We start from the raw sequence: 26,559 nt of genomic DNA on the forward strand, positions 1-26,559 counted from the left end.
GTCACAGCAAATCTCAAAATGGTGACTGGTTACTCAGCTTCTTATAGCCTCTAGTGGCCCCCACCTAGTCGTAAGAGCCTAAACATTCACATTCTTTCTCTGTTATGGCGCCTAAGTTATGACCTCGGCTCCCTGTCTTTCTGCTCTCTGTAAAGGTGGGGGTATGGAATGTGGTCTGTTTCTTCTATTATCGGCACAAGGTCCTCTACACACAACATTCTCTTCATGATTTAGAGAATGCTTACACTGTTTCTTGAAATGTCAAGAAACAGTGTAACACATTCACAGTAGATCAAGGGTACAGGGTAATGTACACCTGTCTAACAAATCCAAAAATGGTCACATTCTTTTAACCCAAAAATATAATGGAAACTAAGCTACATACACAGCACACAATCTAGACGAAAGGATATTATATGACCTACAGCAGTTACCATAATTCAACTATTTTAACTACAAATATAAGATAACATATGATAACAGAATAATCTCACAGTCCAAATCCTAAGAAAATGAAGGCTAACGAATCACAGACGCAAAACGAAGTTTCAAACACAGTTCTCCTCAACGCTATCCAAAAACTGGTATGTAAATTCGACACCCAAAGTGAACATTTAAAGAATTATGAATTCCAGCTGCAAGAAAACACAGACGCTGTAAGAAAAGTAAAGGAGTCTGTGGATGCTAATACGGAAGCTATTAAATCTGTGGTGGAAGATGTGAAACGTATTAAAACGCAGATGGCGACGCTGAAAAAAGAGAACGAGGCTCTTCGGGAAATGTGTCTGGAGCATGCTAGATACAAACGGAGATGGTCTTTGCTGCTAACTGGCGTTCCTGAAAAGGAGGGGGAAAGCATGAGAGAAGAAATAATCAGAATTCTGACCAAGATCATTTCTGCGAACGCCGAGCAGCTATACAACACAGTGGATACAGTGCACCGGCTGGGTCAGAAGGGACGAGTTGGTGACAAACCCAGGCTGATTGTCATACAGTTTGCCATGAGAACTGTTCGAGACCTAGTGTGGAAGATGTCCAAGGAGGCGCAGTTCTGCAAGGAGAAGAAGATTCGGTTTAGAGAGGACTTTTGTAAGGAAGACAGACAAAGCCCGCAAACGTCTGTGGCCGAGGGTGGAGGAGGCAAGGAGCAGAGGGCTCAAAGCTTTCCTGAAGGACGGATATGCTGTCATCGATGGTCGTCAAATCAAAGAATGAAAGAACTTTATAACGACCTAGATAAGAAGGTATAACTGTTCAACTAAATTTAAGCCGGTAACTTGCTCAATGGTCCTTAACTTTCACTGGGTTTATTAGTTAATAGGAGGTAAAACGTTCCATTGCCCTACTCTAGTTATTACAGCACTTTCAAGCTATATTCAATGGTTCTTTCAATATTTTCTTTAAATGTTCGAGGTTTAAGAAGTAACATAAAGGAACAGCCTAACACAAATTGTTTTTTATTTCAAGAGACACACAGTAGTAAAGATGATCATATATTTTGGAGAAAGCAGTGGGGAAGCGGTGATATTTATTTATCTCATGGTACCTCTCATTCAGCAGGAGTGGCTATTTTTCTACATCGTTTTAATGGAAGAGTTATTGATCATAAAGGTGATGAGGAAGGTCATTGGTTAATGGTTAACATAGAGTTGGATGATACTAAGTACATTTTAGTAAATGTTTATGGGTTCAACAATAGAGCTAAAAACCGGAAATTAATTTCTGATTTGAAAAAAATGATAGAAAAATGGAAGATCATTTATTCAATTGAAAAAGTCGTTGTTGCAGGTGACTTTAATATGGTACCAGATGAAAAACTGGATAGATTTCCAACTAAATATAACTCTTCTCATTTTAACCAAATAATAATGGATTTCTCCTGCACCCTCAACCTAATCGATATCTGGCGTAACTTAAACCCAGAAAAACTGCATTACACCTGGAGTAATTCTGAGCGCTCTCAATGCTCAAGACTGGATTATTGCTTAATAACTGGTAGTCTCTTCCCCCTATCATCCAACTGTAAGATTCTTCACTCCCCTGTTACTGACCATTGTGCCATAACACTTTCAATCTCCCCGGATAATAGATTATCAGAACCGAAGAATTCTCACTCGAAGTTTAACAGTAACCTCTTAAGAAGCTCATCTTTTTGTATAAAAATTAAATTCTTAATAGGAGAGGTAAAAGCAATGGAGGATTTTTCTTCTACTAGTAAATGGGAATGGTTGAAGTTTAATGTCAGAAAAATTGCCAGTGAAGAAGGAAAATTAATGGCTAATAAAAGGAGACAGAAACAGGCTGAAATCACCGCAAAAATAAGTTCATTGTGCAATTTATCACATCTGACAGAGGAAAACTCTATAGAACTAAACCAGTTGCAGTACAAACTAGATGAACTTTATACAGACAAAGCAAAAGGTGCCTTCATTCGTTCAAGGGCTAAATAGATTGAGGAGGGGGAAAATAATTCTTCTTATTTCTTTAACCTGGAGAAAACTAGACAAACAAAAAAAAACTATAATGAAGTTACAAATTAATAATACCCTGACTGAAGACCAACAGACTCTAAACAACTATATTACCGAGTTCTTTTCAGCCCTCTACACTACAAATTATTCCAGTTCGGAGACTTATTCTTTTTTTAGCTCTATCCATGGAAAAATTCCTCAAATTGACACACACTTTAAAAATCTCAATGAGTCTGAAATCACTTTAACTGAATTGGATACTGCTGTTTCCCAAATGGCGAGTGGTAAATCACCAGGTCCCGACGGAATCACGATTGAATTTTACAGATATTTCTGGAGTGACATTAAAGATCTATTACTAGAGGTGTTTAATGAATGTGTAAATAATCAGATGCTATCTCCAACTGAAACGAGGAATAATTTCTTTACTTCCTAAACCAAACAAGGACTCTATTCTTTTAGATAACTGGAGACCTATCACACTTCTTTGCTGTGATTACAAATTGTTAGCTCATGTCTATGCCAACAGATTAAAAACAGGAATAACTCAAATAATAGATGAGACACAGTCAGCCTTTATAAAAGGACGTCATATCCATCATCATACCCGTTTAGTATTAGATATGTTGGATTACAATCATTTAATTCCTCATGATAGCCTTATTTTATTTCTTGATTTCTTTAAAGCTTTTGATTCTTTGGAGCATAATTTTTTATTTAAAGCTCTGGAGGCTGTGGGTTTTGGTCCCGGATTTGTTAGTGTAGTGAAAATGTTGTACAGAGATATGACAAGTAGTATTGCACTCAATCAAGGGTTTTCTAATAGTTTTAAAAATAATCGTGGTATTCGTCAGGGATGCCCTATTAGCCCGTTATTGTTTATTGTTGCAGCAGAAATGCTTGCCATTTATATCAAACTCTCTTCAGATCTGGAAGGCATAAACATTCTTGATAAAGAATTTAAAATTAGTCAATTTGCTGATGACACTGGCTTATTTCTGAGGAATGTAAATATGGTCTCTACTGCAATTAATAAAATTCTTTCATTCTCAAAAGCATCCGGCTTAACACTAAACCTTAAAAAATGTGAAATCTTAGCTGTACACAGCTGTAATCACAGTACTATTAACAATATTCCAGTAAAGAGGAGGTAAAATACCTTGGTTTAATAATCAGTAAAAATACTAATGATCGAGAGAATAATAACATAACTCCTAGATTAAATGTAGTTAAAAAAATATTTAATCATTGGTTAACACGTGATTTATCCATATTAGGTCGTATCTTACTGTCTAAAGCAAGACTCATATACCCCTGTTATTCAATTTTTACATCTCCTAAAATGGTTAAGCTGTCCAATTCTATTATATTCAGCTTTATCTGGAAGAATAAAACACATTATATACGCAAATCACAATTAGTTAAAGACTATGAAAATGGGGGCTTGAAAGCTTTAGACTTTGAATCCATTATTGCTGCATTCAGGCTCAGATGGATAAAAGACTGCATTTCCTATCCTCAATCTATGTGGTACCATATTCCAAACAAACTCTTTAATAAGGTCGGGGGGTTGGATTTTCTGCTCAGATGTGATAAAGAAATGTCTAAGATTCCTCTTAAGTTGTCTAGTTTCTATAAGCAAGCTTTGAATTTTGGGAAACTAATTTTCACCCACAATTTTTCACCTCACACTTCTGTGTTGTGGAATAATAGGGTTATAGTCATCAATAAGAAGTCCTTATTTAAATCAGACTGGTATGATAGCGGTGTATGTTTTGTTGTTGATCTGCTTGATAAAAATGGAAACTTGCTATCTTATGAAGAATTTATTGATAAGTATAAAATAGACATTTCATTTAATAATTATAATAAGATTTGTAAAGCACTACCCACACCGTTGTTAAATCTTATCGTAAATACTTTAAAGTATTCACTAATAAGAACATGCTTACCTTCACTGACGATAGGTAATACCTCAATAAAGGACAAACAATTTAATAATAAGTTAATCTCTAATACCTTTAAGCAAATGGTATTCTGCAACTACAATGTCAATGTCAGACATGACCTTGATAGCATGTTGAAAGAAAAGTCATTTTCTTTTTACCTAAAATACCCACTTGCGCCTAAAATGAAAGAAACACACTTCAGAATCATATCCGGCATTTATCCAGTTGGAGAATTCCTGTATAAAAGGTTTAATTTTGAGGCCGACTCTTGTTCTTTCTGTTCTTCCGATCCAGAAACACTAGAGCATCTATTTTTTACTTGTCAGTATGTTAATGCTTTTTGGTTTGAAATACACTGTTGGGTTTCACTCAGAATTTCCAATATACCTTCCTTCACATCTAAGGATATTCTTTACTTTATGGACAATCTGGATTCTGAAATCTCAGATGTTGTCAATTTTGTAATAGTACTATGTAAGTTTTTTATTCATTTATGTAAGTGGAAGAATGCCTCTCCTATGTTTACTGTCTCCTTGAATTACTTTTGTCAATATTTTAAGTGACTTAAGCTTATTTCAAATATGAACAAAAAAAACTGCTGTACTATACTGTAAAATCACAAAATACTTGCTATTCTAATTTTCCTTCCTATGTCAAAAGGTCTTTGTTCCTTATTACTCGACCCTAGAAACTTTTATTTTCTCCCTGTAAAGTTATGATGACTTGCTGCACCATCTTTATAATGTAAATTGTTACAATTCTGGTCTGTTTCCTTGACTTGTTTTGTATATGAAAATTTCTTTCAATAAAAAAAAAAAAAAAAAAAGTGAACGGTAGGGTATGGCCCAGCCCTTGGAGCCATCAAGCTGAAGAAGGTTTCCTCTACAGCTTGGTTATCCTATGGATGGGCACCAGCAGGCCAAGCAACAAGTACATGAAACAGCAGCTGATGCAAAATCTTGGATGGTATTTTTTTCAGTTTTTCTGTCCCATAGTACAGGTTTAGTGCTGCTGGAGGTTTTTAGCACCACAGTCAGTGAACTCCACACTTAGTGCACAGGCTCACACACAGCAAACATATTTCTGTGAGGTGATAGTATTTAAATGACAAACTACTGATTTTCCACTCCCCCACTCTGCCCACAGGGAGCTTTCCCACTGCTTGTCATCAATCATCAGACTCAGAGGGCCACTAATGTGTCCGCTGCAATAGACAAGAGTCTGCACCCTCTCAGAGTCTCTAAAATCAGATTCTAGCACGATTAAACAACACAGTCGAAGGAGACGTTTCACCTGGTAAAATTAGTCACCTGGGTTTTGTCCTACTTTTCTCTGGACTACCTATAAAACATCAACATTACATCTAGTTGACTTATTTTTTAAGGTCTAATACCAGCATAAAGTGGTGTTTTTAGAGAGAAACACTTTAGAAAACTAAACTGAAAGCTGGAAATGTACTTTTCACTATTCATCAGAGACTTTCTGCATCTGACAGATTAGAAAATATATCCACAACTCAGAATTCCAAAGAGGAATACCATCCTTTACACTAATAATTCCATTAAAGTGATGTCAGTGTGTCAAGGTGTGATATATGAAATCAAACATCCCTTTAGTAAAATGAAAGGATTAGACTAATAAACGTTTGTAAAACTGGGACAAGAGTGTGTATTTTGTATTTTTTTTTAATAGGAAATACTCTAAACACATGCTTTAACATTTAATATTCACATTGTACACAAATGTTGTGTTATAGAGTTTATATTTCCGATATTCTAAAGTGTGCCTCAATGCGACATGCGCATACACGTGCAGGACCCGGCTGCAAAATGACATCCGGCATAATGTTGTTCTGCGATTTGACCATCTGTGGATATGAATACGACAAATTATTAAGCCGCTTTCGTCGCATCTTCTTTCTGTTTTTAAGGCTTTCATAATATTGAAAGTGAAAAAGACCGGCAAGCCCGGAAGTGGACGGTCTCTTTTTAGTCTTATTTAATAATATCCAAAAGCTGTTATGCCACAAATTGCGTCCTTCCACCATTCGGCATGTCTTTGGTATCTCAGGGATGAGTTCCCTAAGTTTCATGTTTATGCCACTCGGGCCAACGTGCGCAAACGAGTATATTATAAACCCAATTTGCTGTCTGAAAACAGTGTTTCAAAATGTCTGCCTGGCAGAATCGTCAAGGCCAAACGCCGAGGTCATGGTGAGTGATCGACCGTTATTTGTACTCCAGTTTTCTTAATCTGCTCAGACTACATACCACACTCCATCACTAATTATGTAAATTTTTATGTCTGTTGTTATTAGTAAATTACTCACTTGGCAGGATTGTATTATATGTTAATAATAATAAGACATCAGGGCAGGTTTTGAGTTCTTGGGTAACATTTTGCCATGTAGTAGTAATAATAATATTAATATGTGTATGGAATGAAGTTAACGGTGTTCAAAGAAGGGTTGGTTGTAGAAGCTCCGCCTGTATTTGTTCGTTAGGTCAGCTAACTAGGTCAGCGATCAGGCTAGGCTGTTGCCAAAGAGTGTTTTCTAACTTCAAGTCGACCCAGAGTTTTCCAATCTGGTTTTGAACTTGTTCACTTGAAAGAGGCGATGTTGAAAACATCAGACCAATTTCAAACATGGACAAATATACTGGCATATTGGAAAGATGGGACAAGATTAAACCCCCAGTACAGACTAAAAGCGCTGACAGATTTCTGTCATTTATTCCAGCAGCTTTTCTTTATCGTGTAGAAAAACTGAGACATGTATTGAGCTGAAGATATCGCACGGATTAAATATGCAGTTTACATCTTTACACTTACAGGGGAATTTTCCCGGTCCATATGTAGGACACCGTGTAAAATGAGTTTGACATCTGTTGTACTAGTTTCTTGTACTCAAATGGCTTCCAGCAAGTCTCAATCTACTAGAGGACATTTGGGATGAGAATAAGAGATTTGCATGGTTGATGTGCAGCTGACAAATTTGAAGCAATGACATGATGACAAATCTTAGATGTTTCCTGCACCTTGGTAAAACTATGCTGCAAAAAATTTAGAGTTCTGAAAGTTCTGAAGGCAATAGGGGGGTCCATCCTGGTACCAAGTTGTACCTAATAAAGTGGCTGGTCAGTGCATATCTTGTGTCATAATGACGAGGCTTGTTATCAACGTGGGCTCAGTGCAGAGAGATATTGAGCTAAGACTGTGCAAACAGTGACAATCCCATGTCTCAACAGTCTGAGACCAAACAGTGGGGTTTATCAGAGATGGAGTGGCCACCTGTTTGTTTAGCTAAATAGAACATAGGATTTCATGCTGGAAATTTTCAATTCAATTCAACTCAATTTTATTTACACAGCACCAAATCACAACAACAACAGTCGCCTCAAGGCGCTTTATATTGTAAGGTAGACCCTACAATAATACATACAGAGAAAACCCAACAATCATATGACCCCCTATGAGCAAGCACTTTGGCGACAGTGGGAAGGAAAAACTCCCTTTTAACAGGAAGAAACCTCTGGCAGAATCAGGCTCAGGGAGGCGGGGCCATCTGCTGTGGCCTCAGCTCATTCTGCCTTTAAATTCCTAAAATACGCAAACACATTTGTACAGTCATTTCGCATGTAAATCAACTGGGTCCAGTTCTCTTGAATGGTGAATGGGAACACGTGATATCTGCATGTTACCTGATACCTGGTGCCTTTTAGAGAGCAGAGCTGTTATGGCATCACCATGTGTAGCATTTCCTGTGCTTGTGGGCATCCTTATTTTTTCATGTGGTATAAGGCGTGTGCTGCCACCATCACCTCCATAAGAGTTGCAGCTGTGGTACATGTGCTGCCTACATTACCTGTGGTACCAGAAAAAGAGGAAAAGTCAAACTGCATCATACGTTTAGTTTTTATGCAATCTGAACATAGAAATAAAAATTCCAAATATTATCAATGTAATCTTGGTTGTAGTTTCATATGGTTTTGTCATTTTTCTACATTAAGCTGTTCTGTCTTCAGTATCTGGTATCTGTTTGTCAAGCTCAGGGATTTCAATCCAAGCCTCTGACATTATTTTGACTCAGTATGCTCACACTGCTGCATCACACAGTCACGAGCCTGGAATTTGACCTGTTTTATGATGAATTTATTAATCTGGTGCAAGATAATGGTAAACTCCTCATATGTACCGATATCTGAGCCCCAGTAAGACGGCAGCTAGGTGCTTTGATTTAGCTGGGACTATGCGATATCTGCAGATGGGTGGGGGTACCTGACACCTCTCTTTCAGAAGAAATGTCCGTTGACACGACTCATATTAAACAGACTTTTTAATTGGTTTTGGAACATTTTTATTATGACCTTGTTAAGCCTTGCTGACTTTTCTCACTCTCTTCCTGTTGGTTGTTGCATTTCAGTTCACACATTTAGCAAATCTCCTGGACTGGGATTACAGCTTGCTAGGGATTTAGGATTTCTGCCTGCCCAACACATGTTGCACAGTTACCTTTGTGAGTTGTGCTTTCATGTCTGTTCTGCTGTCCATTGCTGCATTCTCTCTGTCTTTCATGAGAAGCCAGCCGTTTTGGCTGAGTGTATCCTGGGGACTAAGGAAACAACGACACGGCACCAAAGCTGCATCTTTTTGCTCTGAAATGGAACAATATTGAGATGGTTTTGAGATGAGCAGGTTTGCTGATGCAATAACATTTGAAGATTATTGATAAACTGTTTTAAGTGTTCAGAGAGTGATTTTTTTTTTTTTTTTTTTTTTTTTTTACGTGTGCTTTTTTCTTTGCATCTGTTTTGAAGCTAAACATGAAAGCAGCCCCTGATATTACTGATAATAATCCTTTTGTTCTTGTGGTTAGTGGAGTTGGATGGTTTACCCGTAAAGAACGTTCACTTTAAAGAAGTTGTGACTTCTTTTTTTTGCAAACTTAATTGACCCAAAGATTATCCACATTGATTCAGATTAACTGTCTGTGGGAACATTTCTGCAACTTCGAGGCAGCATCAAAACCAATCTCTGTTATAAGTGAGCAAATCCGAGATGAACAGCATCTTCAGCGTCAGCCCGCTGTCTTCAGCCCTCGTGTGTACCACCGCTGCTGCAGCGACTGGGGACAAGCCTGGACTTTTGGCTAAAGGGGCTTTTATCACAGAAGAGGACAAAAACAAAGATGTTGTTCCCAATAACAGCCAGCAGCAGGTCTTTCTGACACATGTGGTGGAGGAATTCTTCTGGATAGGCAGCAGCATTGTGGCCTTTTCCAAGTGGAGACTGGGCTACATGGGTAAGCTTAATCACATGTATGTTGCACAGAGGTAGTGTTTCCACAGCTGAGTGGGTTGGGTCTGTTTTAATGAACCCAGGCTGATTCTTTTATTGTGGGAAAGTTCAGAGTCAAACTTTGGTGTGGACCAATGACCAGGCTGAAGAAGAGCTTCATCTACAGAATATGTTGTGGAAGCAAACAAGACCAATCACAGAACTGTAGGATTTGGTTAGTGGGTTTGGCAATTCAAAAGCTAAATTAACCACTCTCTCCTACAGTCGTCCTTCATATTCTCATAACCAGTGACCAGTAATGTGCTGTTTATTAACTGCTATAAAATGCATCTTAAACTTTGTACCAACAGGAAGTTTAAACTGTAGAGTGGAAATAACCCCAACTCTAACAACAGATGATGCTGCAGCAACATTCTTTATAAGAAAACTGGTTCCCAATATTTAACATGTAGGTGCTGTTCAAACGAGATCCCTTTGCTAATCATAGGTTTACTGTAGTCTCTAATTCACTGACACAGTGACTTTGTCAGTCTTCATTATGTCTGTTGCCTCAGTTGGCCCATCTACAGATGGTTCGCTCTGGGCTTAACCCAGTGACCTGACTGAGGAGAATAGCCAAGTCCATCTCCTCGGCCCACATTGTGACTGTTGCAGCAGGTCAGTGGCCACATTCAGGTCATCCTGCCACGTCACTGAGATCCAGGCCTCAACTTTACTTCCATTGCCACCTGTTGTCTGGTTACTGATTTAACTCACAAGGACCACTAATGCCTGTTCAGTTCAGTTTTATTTATATAGCAGCAAACTGCAACAACAGTGGCCTCAAGCTGCTTTATATTATAAGATAAAGACAAAACCCCCAACAAGCATATGACCCCCTATGAGCAACCACTTGGTGACAATTGGAAGGAAAAACTCCCTTTTAACAGGAAGAAACCTCCGGCAGAACCAGGCTCAGGGAGGGGCGGGGCCATCTGCTGCGACTGGTTGGGGATGAGGCAAGGATGGCAGGACAGCAAACACGCTGTGGAAGAGAGACAGAGATTAACAGCACCTCCATGGCTGTTGTGTGGTTTTACTGATGCACATATTGGAATGCCACCCGAGTTTCTTCTGTATCCCACTGTTCAGGCTGCAGGACAGCAGGGACAAGCAGGTCCCCTCTCCAGATTAAGTCCATGTTGGTCAAACTCCCGACTGGACAGCCATTTGTTTTTGCTTCTCATAAGCTAAAATTTAATTAAAGTAAAATGCCTGCAAAAAGATGCAGTTTTTAACAATTGTATGTTTAATTAACAATATATGTGAACATTACATAAAGATAAAAACTTAATAAAGATAATAAAATTAAACCAAAAATAATGGCTGATCTACACGATCTCACCGGGTGTCACCATAACGTAAAACAATATAAAATGTGGACCAAGGAAGGAAGGAAAAAAAGCTGCTGTGTTTGCTTTTTCTATTTATTCTTCATAATGGTAACATTTGTGCATTTAACGTTTTAATAATCTTCAGCTGAGATTGCTGTTTTTTTTTTTTTTGTTTGTTTTTTTTAAGGTAATCAGGTAAAACGATTATTGTGCTGCATCTCAGTGATGCTCTTTTTCTTTTCACCATTATAGCTGGATAAAGAAAAGTTCTCTTCTTAGGACTTCTGTAGTGTCATTAATCATACATTCAGAGTCTGAGCCTGTTTCTTTTTTTTTCTTTTTTTTTTTTTATCCATTTGAAATTCCAGCACTTTAAGTGTGAGGTTGTAACCATGGCAACAAGCCCAGACACCCAGTGGTGTCGACTGTACAGCTTTTCTGTGTGACTCATGCTCTAGTTTTGTGTCTAAAAGCTGTTGTTCATGTTTAGGATGCGATTGTCGTGGTTCTGAGCAGGATCAGGCAGCTCTGTAAACATGTCGTTACTGTTAGAGCAGTTACATGTTGAGCTGTAGTTGAGGGCAGATCAGTAACACCACCTGGTTGGAGTGAGAAAACAACAGAGCGGAGCATAAAGGGCATTTTTAATAATGATGGTGTTTTTGATCAGCTGATAATGGGATTGATAACGTGCCAGGATCAGTGGCAGGATCATTTTCTCAAATTCTAATGGACCATTGTCCATCTGCATACAGAATGATAGACGAGTGGGGTTGAGTTTTTCAACTGCACGAAGAAAACCTCGATTTCTACTGGTGTGAAAGCACTGAGCTCTTTGTGGTATTTTGAGTTTTAATGCATAAAAACAACCAACAAGAACAGCTGTGTACCTTCATGTAGGCACAGTTTCCCTGTCATCTGATCTGTGGACTTACTGGAGCTTAGACTCCAATTGTGAACTGTTCAAACTAAGCCAACAGACTGATGCTGTGTTGATTACAGCAGCTTGTGTTACCCGGGCTCAGTCAGCCTCCCACAGGCTGTGTTACCAACAGACAGATGTATTCCTTCATCTCTGTCCTGTGAGGTCTCTGTTATTATTTTCTTACATGATTTGAGGATTTATTGGTGTCATGCTACATTTGTACATTATTTAAATGCATGATTCAAACTGGTTGATTCATGATTTTACTAGCAGGCTGTAGCCACAGGCTACAGTGTTGAAAAGTAACATTTAATTTGGAAACCTGTAACTTTCCAAGCTATGCTACTTGTCTGTGAGCACTCTTTAGCTAACTACACCAGGAAGAAATTTCAAATACTAAACTTCCCAAGGGATTTTCCAACATTGGCCAGCTACAGGATGTCAGCAAACATATTGTTCTTTTAGCTGACCTGCAGGGGAGGGTGAGCAGAGCATGCTTTCCTTTGCTGCGCCCTCATATGTGATTTAATTGTGTTTAAGCCAACCATAAAGCTGAGTGTGTTCCATCTTGAAATGGGTCTCTTTGAAAACAGTTTGATTAGATGTGTTGAAATGAAACATGCTCACAAAATGGACAGTCTGCTTGCTCTTCACCTTATAGACATCCTGACAGTTTCCCTCTAAAATCAGTGAAGAGCTGACTGTAGAACTCTCGATGTATGCAGCGATGACTGCTAGAGTGGATTTATTTCAGACTTGACAAAGGGTTGAAGATGAGGCTTTCGATGGGTTTCAAGGCATTGTTTTCAGCAGTGTGACAGTCTGCCGTGAGAGTCTGGATGCTGTGACAACAGATCATTTCATGGATAACTGCCCTCTGTTTGGCTAGAAGAGTGAAGATCCCCAGCTCTGTTACAGCTACTAGGCACTAAGAAATTTGTACTGGAGTTTGGCTGCCTTTAGTCACTTATACCCAATTTATGCTTGGTCGATGCAGCCCACAACTGCTGTGATTGGCAGGTTCAGCACCTGGATTTTATATTTCTCTACCAGCTGCCATTGCATATGAAACTTCATGACACGGCCACACGACAATTAACATGTAATGGATGTTATGTCCTAAGCTCTCCAAAGGTTCTCTACAGAAGTCTAAGATGGGCATTATAAGAATGGACTAAAATATGACCTACCTTATATGATTTTATCCTGCTGTGATGCCTCAAGCTCATGAAAGCACAGTGCACACATTCAGGCCAACTCAGAGCCATAAAACATTATTTTAAAATTTCAACAACATGCAAAATGTGTACACTTTCTTTGAGTAGTTAACGTTGTCCTGAAACACTATATGCACATGCTTTGATTTGCTGTAACATTTCTTTAATTCATGCATTCATCCCAAATCTGTGACGTCTGCTCAATATGTTGCAATATGTCATAGGGGGAAAGAAAAAACACATCACAGCATACTGCTGCAGCATACCAGCGGGCTTACACACAGCACACATAGCACACAACTGTGCTAGTGTTACTGTAAGTACTACTGTAAGGGTTTTATGTAGCTCTGCCATGTGGAGTACAGTAAAAATCTCACAGCTTGATTATGTTACGGGAGCAATTTGCTAGCTTGATATGGCTCGAGTCAGGTGGGGGTTTTTTGGGTTTTTTTTTTTTGTTTTTTTTGAACAATTGAAAATGTTTTACACTTGACACTTAGACTTATTGACAACACAGAGCATTAGAATGACTTGACTGTTACTGTAAAACAGACATTCAAAATTTGTATCTAAATTGTAACAAAAATCTTTCATCAGAAAAACAGAAATCAATGCTGTTTCTGGTGTACGGTGTAAAAAATGTGTGAGTGGTGCAGCTCAATAGGCATGCTGTGATGAAGCATTGGTCTGTGGACATTGTTGTGGCTTCACTATTGATTCTTCAAAAAAATAAAACTTGTGTTCGCTTAAAGCCAAGAGGCCGCTCACTTCTTCTCTGCCACACAAGATTATCCAGTGCATTAGTTTCCATGATCACAGCGGGTCGTCTGTATGTCCACAGCTCCGTTTCTGCTGTACAAACACTATCTGCATATTTTTGGTGAGAATTTATAGCACGAACACTTTTAAGGACAGATTCCCACTTTCTTAATAAAAACAGTTTGCCTGCCTCACATTACCTTCAATGCAGCATTACTAATGCAACAGGCATGTTAGGTGTCCTAACATGGTGTGGATGTGTGAATGCGGATGTGGCCTAGTTTCCTGCATGCTGCTGTGAAAACAGTGGATGCTACAGAAAAATGAAACTGATGTGGTCAGGCGGGGTGTAACCACGGCACAGGGACATGTGGTTCCCACACCATCTAGTGTGGCTCTACTGTGATTACCACACCATTCACTTGCTTTGGAGGGAGCAATTGCTTTGCTTTACAATTCTGATGGATTTTGATGAACTACACATATATATATTCATGTGCACATACATACTTCTTGAATGAAAACATGCACTGTATGTACATTTCTGTTTCATGCTTTCCTGTGAATTTCAGTGCACATTCCAGCAGTTTCCCTTTTGACAATATTCCGTGTTTTCGTCTGTCTGTTTTGTTTTGTGTTTTCTTGCCTGCAGTGGAGAAATGCATGAGCTCCATGCAGATGGGGACCCAGATGTTGAAGCTCCGCGGCAGCTCCAAGGGACTCGTGCGGTTCTTCTATTTGGACGAACACAAGTCCTGCATCCGCTGGAGGCCGTCACGCAAGAATGAAAAGGCCAAGAGTGAGTGTTGTCTTCTTAAAGGCACAGTAAGAAAGCTGTGTGTCGCTACTCTGGGACTTTAAATATACACTGATCAAGCGTAACATTATGATCACTGACAGGTAAGGTGAATAACACTGATCATCTTTTCATCACGGCACCAGCAAGAAACTGAATAAATTATCAAAGTTCATGTTAGAAGCAGGAAAAATGGGGAGGCATAAGGATTTGGATGAGTTTGGCACAAGCTAAATAGTGATGGCTAGATGACAGGGTGTGAACATCTCTGAAGCTGTTGTGGGGTATTCACATTCTGCCATTGTCAGTATCAAAAATGGTCCAATAGAGCAACCATAGTTGACAGAGTCATGGGTGGCCAAGGCTCACTGCTGGTTCTGATAGAAAGCTGTCAGAATACACAGTCCATCGTGGTTTGCACGTGGGGTTGCATAGCTGCAGACAGGAAACGCCTGCAATGGGCATGTGATTATCAGGACTTGACTTAACGTCATGTGTGTATTACCTGGGAACACATGGGACCAGGAAGTATTACAGTAAAGAGGGCGTACATCGTGATGCTTTGGGCAATTTTCTGCTGGGGAACCTTGGGTTGTGCCGTCCACGTTCTCAGAATGGTTTGAGGAGAACAACGAGAAGTTCAAGGTGCTGACTTGGCCTTCAAATCAAATTCCATCATCTCAGTCCAGCTGAGCATCTGTAGGATGTCCTGAACAATCTGTGGAGGGCCCACAAAGGTATGTTTGAGCACACCTTTAGGGGTGTAGTGACAGCAAACTATGGACCAACATAATATTGGCAGGTGGCCTTAATGTTGTGCCTGAAGCTACCGGAACCATATTTTTAGTGAGAGGTGAGGCTTTATTGAAATTTCAGAGCTATTTCTACATGTTGTCCTTGCAAAGATATCTCAGCTCAATCGTCCTGAGTGTGAGCTACATCTTCAGTGAAGGATACAACATAAGGCCGGGCAATACAGACAAAGAATTATATTCTGAAAGATCATATATTTATAGTCTGAGTGGCAGTGTACAGTCTTTTATACAATACCAGCACTTTGACCAAATGTAACTTTAAGCAAATATGTTAAAAGAATATATGAGAAGATTTATTCCTGCATGTCATTCTGAAAGCTGAACACAGACCGGCTTAGTAGTAGCAACAATACTGCTAGCACAATAGACACAAACTAAGTTGAAAGAAGAAATAAGAACTGATTTCAGGTGGATAACAAAAGAGACCTAAGGATAAGCAGATCAATGTAACTGGAGGAGGCCCAAATTAGCAGCAATACCAGAGTTTATAGAAAATACAGAAAAGTGGATGTCAACAGCACAATCAATGAGTATTAAGTATAAAAAAGTGAATAAGATTCATAATATTATTTCTTAGCTAAGTCTGAAGTAAACAAGGAGGAAGATATTACATGCTAAACAGCTGAAAGCTAAAACAGAGTAGCTTGTCATTGCAGAATCCAGTGCAAGGATAAAGTGTTTGAAGAGTATAAAGCATTCAAATGGCCTCAGATTGAGTCAGCAGCTTGTAAAGCATTGACTACTTATGCTTGAGAAGTGCACAGTCCCCTCAGTAAAGCTTCTATATAAGTTACATGAAAAGTGGAGAATGACAGCCTTTGAGACTGAAGACTAAGGAGGAGGATGGGCAAGCTTTGCAAAGCTGGTCGAACAGCATAATGGATCGGCCCATTAAAAAAGCTTTGCCTGTTAATAAGAAGCCAGTTATGGACTATTGTTCCATATGTTTCTTTTAATTTTTGGCACAATAGTATTATCATGTGCTTCTGAGACCTTCTGGTAATTGTTTTGCTTCCTCCATGACCAGTTGGGGTCAGAAAGGTACGAGTCACAATAGTAATATATGAGGTTACCTTTTATACATGCTCAGCGTCTCAGATCTGCTTCAGTTTAACTGCTCAGCTAGAAACAGCAGATCATCTCCAAAGATCTTTGACAGATTCATGGTTAAGTGCACATTGTTCCCCTGTTTACCTTTCACTGTTTCAGGCTTTAAAGGTCTTATAGGTTTAACTCTTGCTCCAATAAATTTCCCCAATGGCCTGAAACACTTCCAATCCAAAAGAAAACAACAACGACAAAAAAGATTTGAGTGTTTTAGAAAAGAATCAAAGGGGATTTTCAGCAGTAGCTCTCAGTAGAAATGAGGTCTCATAGCAGCTTAGGGACTCGGTTCCCTGTTGCTCTGCCTGCTCCATCCCTGGATTTAATGAGCTTCTTAAGTCAACTTAATTATTCATCAGCTTTAATCTGCCCGCAGTGTCCTACACACAAAATAACACACATGCTCCCTTGAAAGTTAAAAACAATTAGAGCTTTATTTATTTATTAGGTTTTTTTTTGGAGGGGGTTGTGGTGGTGGGAGAACATCCTTTCTAAAAAAAAAAAAAAAAAAAAACGTTTTCAAATTAAATTAGGCAGTTTTTCATTGATTCAGCTCGGGTGCAGAGCTCTGCTCTGTGCAGGGCTCGCAAAATCGCTAGCCCGACGTCCCGGGGCTAGCGATTTTTCCAGTGGGCTACCAAAATCTAACTCAGCCCTGCCCGTCAGGCTATCATAGGAAGGAAAATATGTCTATGCTTTTGCATTCTTTCGCCAATGTAGCTGAGTAATTATGTCATTGGCATCGATGAGCCACTGTCAATATGTGACATATTGAAATCGCGTTTGAATTTGCGCTTGTTTTTTTGCTTTCACTTTCATTTTGCAATCGCGTGAATGGTTTGTAGAGAGCAGCAGCACTGATTGGTGAGTGACGACTAATTGCGCACCATTTCCTCTGACTTCGTCTTATCACTCATTAGCTTACTGTTCAAACGCGACAAGTGAAATCTCTCGCAGCAAGCTTAAACATGTGAGAGGTTGAGTGCGCAAAGAATCGCTGACCGTTATGTGTGTGCGTGTGTAAAAGCAGCAGGATTTACGCTGGTATTTTAGTTCTGCTCAGCCAAATAAGACAGGTCAGGGTGAAGAAGTGACAGCCAAAGAAAAGCTTACCACAAAACGGAAAAGTTATGACAAATCAGACTATGAGGCAAAAAGAAAGTGCAGCTTTTTTGGTTTCATGGACAAAAGAATTTCTGTGGCTGGAATATGACAAGCTAAATAACATGATGTTCTGCCAGGTGTGTTGTGAGTTTCATTTGATTTCTGAGTCGACAAGCGCCTTTGTTACTGGGACTAGTAGTTTTAAGAAAGACCGCATCAGAACCCATGAGAAATGCAAGAAATGCATTATTGCCCAGTCTGCAGTATCTTTCCAGGAACAAACAGCAATTGCAAAAAACATACTAAAAATAAACCAAGCACAACAAGAACTCCTGAAAAAGCTGTTTAGAACAGTGTGCTATATTGCAAAAAGTGAACTACCATTGGCAAAATTTAGCAGTCTTTGCAAACTTCAAAAAGCAAATTTTTTTTTACACAGTTCTTACAAGTTCATAGAAATTTCTGTTCAATTTGAACCAAGTATTTGAGTTGATGATTGTAATTTGTATACAGTTGTTGTGATTTTTATTTGAACAATTTTTTTGATGAATTTTTGTTTCCATTACAATATTATACTTTAATGTATAATATTGTAATGGAAACAAAACATTAAAAAATTGCTTTCTTTTTTATTCGGGCTCCTTAAATTTATTGTGGGCTACCAAAAACTGAAGAATGCCTGCCCGACGGGCTACCAGAGATTTTGAAATTTTGCGAGCCTTGCTGTGGTCTACAGCAGTGACTTGCCCACAGACACACCCACTGGTTCAGTGTCACATGCTGAAGCCAATCAGCAGACTGTTAGGCTAACAGGAGTAGCAGCAACATGTAAAGTACCACTAACTTTAAGCATCTTCTGTAACTGATTATGGGGATGTGTCATGCTGTATCATACCGTCCTTGTATTCATTTTTACTGAAAAATCAGTCGATTACATGGTGTCAGCGTGTCATTAGCCCAAACATGGCTCAGAGCAAGAGCCACCTGTCAGCCTGTGATGACCAGAGCTACAAGAGATCGGGCCTCCACCAAAGCACAATACTGCTTAAAATATGCCAGGAAGCTGTTCCTGCTGAGAGTAAAAACACCAGACTTGTTTCAACACTAGTGGCATAAACAATTACAAGTGCAGCCACTCAACACTCAGCTGAGGATTGCTGCTCTCTATATTACAGGAAGTGCAAATGCTTCATAGAAGTTACTGATGTGGCTGCATGGCAGAAGAGATGGGTTGAAGTAAGTGGTAAAAAAAAGCCCCACCCCACGTAGAAAAGTTTTATTTATGTGAGGATACTGTGCAGGCTCCTAACAACGTACGAGGTTAACTTGCTGTTATTTATAAACTAAACATTTAAGCAGTCGTGTTGTACTTCACATTTCCAAGGTAAACACTACTAAGGCTACATTTCTGCTTACATTTCCTATACTTACTTTATACTGTGTCACTAAAGTTGCACAATAGTGGACAAAGAAGATGTCATTAGCCCCAATGGATGTTCCCAGCAAAGACGTTTCTCTTGCAAAAAGTGAACAAGCCACACAAATTCAGTGTCTGAGTGGCAAAAACATGAGAATATGCTTACAATTAAGTTAGCAGTTAACCTCAGAACAAACCAGAATTAAGAAAACAAAGAAATGCAGCAGACAAAATTACAGGAGAAGAGAAAATAAGTGGTTCCTTCCATCAGGAAACTGAAGTCATGTAATGCTCTGATGCTCCTATTTCTGCATCAGAGCATCTACTACAGATTGTTGTTGTTTTACGAAGCAGCAGTGTGACGACCTGAGGACAGAGATTCTGTCTGTGATGTGGTCAGAACTAAGCATCATTTGTTTAAAACTTGAATGTTATCAGTAATTAAGTGCCTGTTCTATCAGAGAGCGCAGGCACTTAACTGAACTTTATTTGTTTTGGAGTTTAAACCAATCCTGAGCTGTTAAAATGCTGAACTGTAGGTGAAATACAGCCTGCTGTACAAGCGTATAAATGGAAAAGTTGTGACTTGTCCGGTCCTTGGAGGAGGAGGACAACTGACGTTATCATCGCCATCATCAGCAACAGACAGTGATTCCAGACGTTCTCCTAGTGCTCAACACTCTGAACACAGTTTACGCTTGTGCATAATTTATAAAATTATAGCAATAAGAAGAACTTGAATTTATTATAGTAACTCCCCCTGCGAGGTATGCAAAGAACACTAACAACCAGATGGCAGCATACACAACCCAGCAAGAGTAAGGCTCAAAATAAAGTTAGAAAAACGATACACAAGAACAAATGACTCAACAGCCAGAGTACATCAAATTATTATTATTATTATGAATATTATTATTATACCTCATGGTCTGTTTACTCCCATACTGTGTTAAAGTTACCTTATAACGCTAACTCACCGACTTGTTGTGTCCTCCAACAGTTTCCATCGACTCCATCCGGGAGGTGTGTGAGGGTAAGCAGTCTGAGATCTTCCAGCGCTATGCAGAGGGCAGCTTTGACCCAAACTGTTGCTTCAGCCTCTACTATGGAGAACACATGGAGTCCCTGGACCTGGTGTCCACGACTGGTGAGGAGGCACGCACTTGGATCACAGGCCTCAAGTACCTGGTGGCTGGGATCAGTGATGAGGACAGCCTTGCTAAGAGGCAGCGCACCCGTGACCAATATCCTTTTCATTGTACTGTTTACTTTCAGCCTCTTCACCTGTATCGTGTAACTGCATATGTTACATACTATAGAATTTCAAAACATTAATAGAGGGCAATTTAAAGCATTGACAGGCTGAACTGACCCATTGCACTGACGTTACACTGCTCTGGTTATAAACGATAAATGTGCTGAACTGTTGTGGTGACTTTCCTTAACCAGAGTGTCACCACATGGCTAAAGCAGACCTTCACAGAGGCTGATAAGAATGGCGATGGCAGCTTAAGCATCAGCGAAGTTCTCCAGCTCCTGCACAAACTCAATGTCAACCTGCCCCGACAGAAGGTCAAACAGATGTTCAAGGTACAGAGCAAATTAACCTGCGTGACCTCCAGACTCAGGAGGACCGTACGGGACACAAAGGCATGTGTGGGCACATGGTTTAGTGAGGTGTTTAAAGACCAATAGCACTTTGATTTATCGTAGCACTGTGAATGGAAAACGTGTCTTCTGTCAGCAGCTGCTGAAATCAATCTTTCTCACAGTCAGAGCTACAGTCGTCATGTGCTAACCCTGTGGCTGGGCCTCACCTCCCTCAGTCACTGAACTGGACTCATGGAAAGAAATCTTTACACAAATCTTTACGCAAAATTGCAAAAGCAATTTTAAAAATGTGTACAGCCAAACAATAAATACTGATCGTGTACGTACGATTTATTAGTTCAGCTCATAAATCTGATCATTTTACCTTCTGAAAACTGTACAAATGTGTAAAACTACATGCAGCTCTCTCTCGGTCACTTACAAAACCTTAAATATGTGTGGACGAATCGCCTGATACGCACAGTGTCCACCATCTGTTTTGAGACAAATTTAATGCTGCCATCTTCTCACCGATCCACAAATGTAAGATACATTCAATTTCCAGTGTAAAACTGGGACATCTGAGCTTCCACTGCATCTTAGTTTGGGGTTCTACATCTTGGTTTACGCCTGTGGATCATATATAACTCTTTTGAGGCACTTCTCCAAATCTCTTTGTGCTGCTGGTTCCTGTTGGAGCATTTTAATGCAAGTAACTGACAAATAATATGGCTTCCTATGTGGCCCAAGATATCTGTGCTCCATTACTGCTGAGTATTAAGTAATAATGAGCAGGTATGTATGGCAGGGAGTGACATCATATTGACATCTATGGACACTAATTGCGGTGACTATGACTGTTATAAACCATCTGATACTGCAATGTGTTCTTTCTTTGTGTAACGCAATCTGTACTTACGCCAAACCTTTAATGCGTGGAAATCAGGACTGTTGACCTTGGGCAGTTCACTAGGTGTCGGTGTCATCAATTTCACCCCGATGTTTAACCCAGAATCACAGTTTCTCTAAAAATAGGTTACAAGAAATCAAATGTATCCCAAATATCTATATCCTGTCAGAAGCTAGTTTCGTAAAGGAGATTGGTAGTAGCTGCTCCACCACAGGAACAATAAGGCTTCCAGCACACAATGGACACCACACTTACTTAACATAAACACATTTATTAGACACAATTTTAAATAATAAACCCCTTTTTTTTTGTAGTGTCTTTCCACTCAGTGTCATAAGAAAAATAAAATAAATAAATAAAAACAAATATGTATCCTTTAAGGTCCTTTGGCCAAAAGAAAATCACCTGAGCTCAGGGAAAAATAAAGCGCATCGTTGGGGCCCTTTGAATTGTTCCTACCGCTCTGTTGGAACGGTGTAGCATCCAATAATAGCATCCAGCAAGCAGCAACGACCATCTATTTGCCAGGACGGTTCGGCAGAGTCATCAGATGAGGACTTCCACAAGGCAGTTCATCCAGTAGGATCCAGGGCACCAAAAGGGCAAACAAACCAGCCAGAGGAGTTCGTGTAATGGCGAATGCTGTCGGACTCAGCTCCGCTTCACGTTTGTAACTGCTACAAGACTTTTTCCCGAATTTCCAGCTCGTAGAGGGCACGAGAGCAGCATGCGCCTCATCGGACGAACGGAAGGAAAAACTCTGTAGCTGGACTAGAGAGTGGCTATGCGCACGGCACAGTGGTGCGTTCAGTGACCACAAATAATCAGAAATCCCATACTCAAACAATGATCTGGGTTACATGTGCATTTGCACAGTCATCAGACAGATAGTGTTTTTTGGTCAAAGATGTTGTTAACACTGCTAAGAAAGTTTGGAAACTCTACATTTCATTGTTTTAAATGGTCACCTGTTTACAATTACCCTGAACCTATCAAGCCCAGCACTGGTGTAGTGGAGCTACTACTACACCAGATCTGTCCTGTGAGTGACGGTCTGTAAAACCCATCTGAGCTTTGGCCTGTGTTTTGTCACAATTTAAAATACAGAGACTCATAGTTCTGCCTGTGGGGAAAATTCAAGTAAAAAATTCTAAATGGACTGTTTATTCCCCACCTATGCTTTCTGGCATTCACATGTCTAATGCATCGGGGAACAACCTGCATATATTTGGATATTTGGCATGCAGACTGGAGAGGCCAGGGGTCGAACCACCAACCTTGCGATTAGCAGTTGACCTGCTCTACCTCCTGAGCTACAGCCACCCCGAGGGCAGGGTCAAGGTGCAGCTAACAGCTTGAAATTGCTAACAAGCACCACCATCATCTTCTGCTGCACTCATGCCTGCTTTCGCGTCTTCTGATGCAAAAATATTCCACTTGTATCCATATCCAACCTCGATCTCCCTGCACTGGCCAGCTTTATAGGATTAGGTAAATTATTCAATGCATTGGATATGAGGCTGAGAGCTAGGGGGGAGATTATGCTTTTAAATTAAAATGTCCACATTTGATATTATTTGGTACAAATTAATTCCCATGTATAAAGTGAACGGTTGTAGTATTCCTTTAAAGAAACCTCACTCCAGAGGCTGTTGGTTAATTTACTTACAGCAATGCAACAGCATCTACAAGTGGATGTGATCCATGACTTACTAAGCTTGCTAGTGCAAAGGCTAATGCAGCTTGTAAAATGTGTAAAATATGATCCACTGTCAATCCAGGTCAAGAAAGGTGTTACTAGGTCACATGAGACAGCAGTGTGTGAGTGAGCAGGGAACAGACTGTGACTAATATAGATGTTGGCTAAAGGATTAGTGTGCTGAAGGTTGATTTGGCCCTTTTAGCCGGATTCCTGTCACTAAGTCAAACGATCTATTGACAGTCAGCCATATGGTGCTGCTGGGACACAGATGGCCTCTGGCGTATTGCAGGTGTGTTCTGACACTGATGAGGATTTGTGTGTTAATGATCTCTAAACTCATTCTTTGGTTTAATCTACTTACAATGAAGATAAATAATAGTGTCCTTACCTCTTTCTCAGTGTGTAGCGATACTACATATGATCACATTCCACACGTTAGTGAATATACTTTACCACACCAAGAATGAACAGTAAAAGGCACACAGAGAGAACAGATAAAGCAGTGCAGTCATGTAAATGAGGGTAGACCAGTGCACCACAGACTTCATCATCAAATCTAACCATAAATAACTAAACATTTCCATGGATGTATTAGTAGTATTGTATCAGACAACATTACTTTTCTCTACTTGGGAAACTAGCAAGTGAATTTTCAGTAAAACTTGTTAGAGGGAAAAAGTTGCAGTGAACCACTGTGGAACAGGGCAGGTGGGTGTGCATCCAATTAACTTTTTCCATACGAACACCATGGATGCCCGGGTTACAAATGAATAAGCTCTTGTCCTTAAAGACAGCGTTTATTTACCCAGTGGGGCAATTTTTTCACTACTTTTGATTTTACCTTTAAAAACTATTTCGCTCGCCTTATTTGATATCATTCTTTTCACCACATCCTCACATGTCTAAATTTATAGTTACATATACATACTGTAGAGAACTGATCTAAACCACATAAAAAACAAAAAACCTGAGTAGGAAATGGTTAGATTTTTCTTTTACTGTAAAAACCACAAAGATGTTTATTGAATCATCTTCATAACTTGAAATGCAACTGTAATTTGTAAATTAAAAAACTTCTGCATAAAGTAAGCCAATACCTCAAGCCTTTTTTTTTTTTTTTTCTTTTTTCTTTTTTTTTTTTTTTTTGGACAACCATTTAAAAATATTCCTACCGCTAAAATTACAGAACAATTAAGATGCGACGCAATTTATTTGTGCCACTCTAAAAATAGTTTCTGTCCACCACAAGACAGAGGAACACATCGCAGGGCTGAAACCTGCCGGCCTCACATCTCAAAACTCGTTATCACTTGCTCTCTCACCATTGTCACTCCTAAAACGTTCTTCTCTTCAAGCATTCAGCTTGGTCTGCTGATCTGCTGTGTCCAAAGTCCCACTAGGTAACCAAGCCCAGTAGGACTCCTCCTTCAGTTTGATGGCTCCCTTCTCCCTTCACCTTTTTGGGCTCCTTGTAGCAGCCTCAACAATAGAGGTGCAGAATGTGGTCCATTTGGACTTAATGTCCCCAGCCATTTCAGAATGCTGTTGATGTTTTGCTGGAGGTGGGAGTCGAAGATCTCACGGACCTGGTAAGACAATACCAGCACATTCTCTGTGCTGGTAATAAATGCATGAACTAGTTTTTCAGCATCACTCTGAGACAGGATATTTCTAATTTTAGAGATGTTGCACAAATGGAAGAAAGCAGTCTTACATATTTGTTTAATATGTGAAGGACATGTCCTGGTCAAAATGACTCCAAGGTTCCTCACAGTGTTACTGGAGGCCAAGGTAATGCCATCCAGAGTAAGTTGTTTTTGTTTTTTCTGGATAGCATTACCTACGATTTTTCGGGCTGGGTTTTATCTGAATTTCAAAGCAGAAAATTAGAGGTCATCCAGGCCTTTGTCTTTAAAAACATTCCCACAGTTTAACTAATTGGTTTGTTTTATCCGGTTTCATGGATCAATAACATGAAAACTAACTGTACAGCCAGATATGAGGTTGTGCTGAAAAAAATGATGCCAAAGAAGGTAAACTGTTTTTAAAACCGAAAAATAAATGTGAAGTTAAATTAGTGAAAAACTGCCAAATTCATCCTGGACCCCAAAGGATTAATGGCACCGGAAAAATCCAAAAACATCATTCTCATAAAGCCCTGATGTGTCTTTTGTCCTGTCTTCTTCTTTTCACCCCAACCAGTTGTGGCAGATAGCTGCTCCTCCCCGAGCCTGGTTCTGCTGGACGTTTCTCGCTGTTTAAAGGGGGAATCTTCTCGTTCCTGCTGTCACCAAGTGATTGCCAGAGGGTTTTCTCTGTATTGCTGTAGGGTCTTAACCTTACAATATAACGGGCAGTGAGCAGTTGTGATTTGACGTTATATAAATAAAATTGAACACACATGGTTTATGTAGCTGAGCCACAGTCAGCAAGCCTGAAAAATACAAGATTCATTGACAACCATACAAAAAGCTGCTGCAACAGGCGTCCCTCGCATGGTACCATCTGATCTAGCCTTGTTGTGTATTTGTTCCAGGAAATGGAGACCTGTATACATTTGTAGTGACAAAGCAGAGCTACATCGTTATTGACACAGGTTGGATGTAACAGCTGGAGGTGTTATTGTACTAAATAAAATGTAAAGAAGCACGGCTCTTCAGCAGGGGATTTGCTCACTGATTAATCACAGTGGAGTCTTGCACATGTGCATGTGGGGTGCAAGCTTTGTAGGAACAAGAAGCGGCTGGACTGATTGGTGAATTAGTGGATATTAGCTGTCGAGTATATTGGTTCATAAATAAGAAATGGGAGTCAGTAAGGCTAGAATGATGATGATGCCTTTAAGCTGCATTTCCCTTACGTGCTGTTTTCACTGTTTACAAAGAACAACACAAATATTATTTAATTTACTGCATCACACGTGACAGACTTACTTTAAATGCTGGACCTAAATTCATTTATTAGACAGATTTTATATAATCCCATAAATTAACTTGTTACAGCAGTACAACAGACTGAAGGAAAGGTGAATTAGAATAAAACCCTACGTGGCCCTGTGTGGGAAAAGTGATTGCCCTTAGTTATAACATAAATGAACTGTGTTGTGTCACATCTTTGGAAAGCCACACC

The 26,559-nt window shown here is 39.6% G+C and overlaps 1 protein-coding gene across 1 annotated transcript in view; it reads left to right on the forward strand.

The window, feature by feature from the left end:
• The first annotated feature begins 8,963 nt into the window (after positions 1-8,963).
• plch2a (phospholipase C, eta 2a) overlaps positions 8,964-26,559 on the forward strand; it is a 70,462-nt gene continuing 52,866 nt past the window's right edge. The window contains exons 1-4 of the mRNA XM_076878073.1: positions 8,964-9,722; positions 14,645-14,791; positions 20,229-20,472; positions 20,689-20,818. Coding sequence (XP_076734188.1) covers positions 9,479-9,722; positions 14,645-14,791; positions 20,229-20,472; positions 20,689-20,818 — 765 coding nt within the window. The 5' untranslated portion in view covers positions 8,964-9,478. The remainder of the gene's footprint in view (positions 9,723-14,644; positions 14,792-20,228; positions 20,473-20,688; positions 20,819-26,559) is intronic.

The sequence above is a fragment of the Maylandia zebra genome, linkage group LG20 (assembly GCF_041146795.1).
Source record: "Maylandia zebra isolate NMK-2024a linkage group LG20, Mzebra_GT3a, whole genome shotgun sequence".
Taxonomy (NCBI): Eukaryota; Metazoa; Chordata; class Actinopteri; order Cichliformes; family Cichlidae; genus Maylandia; species Maylandia zebra.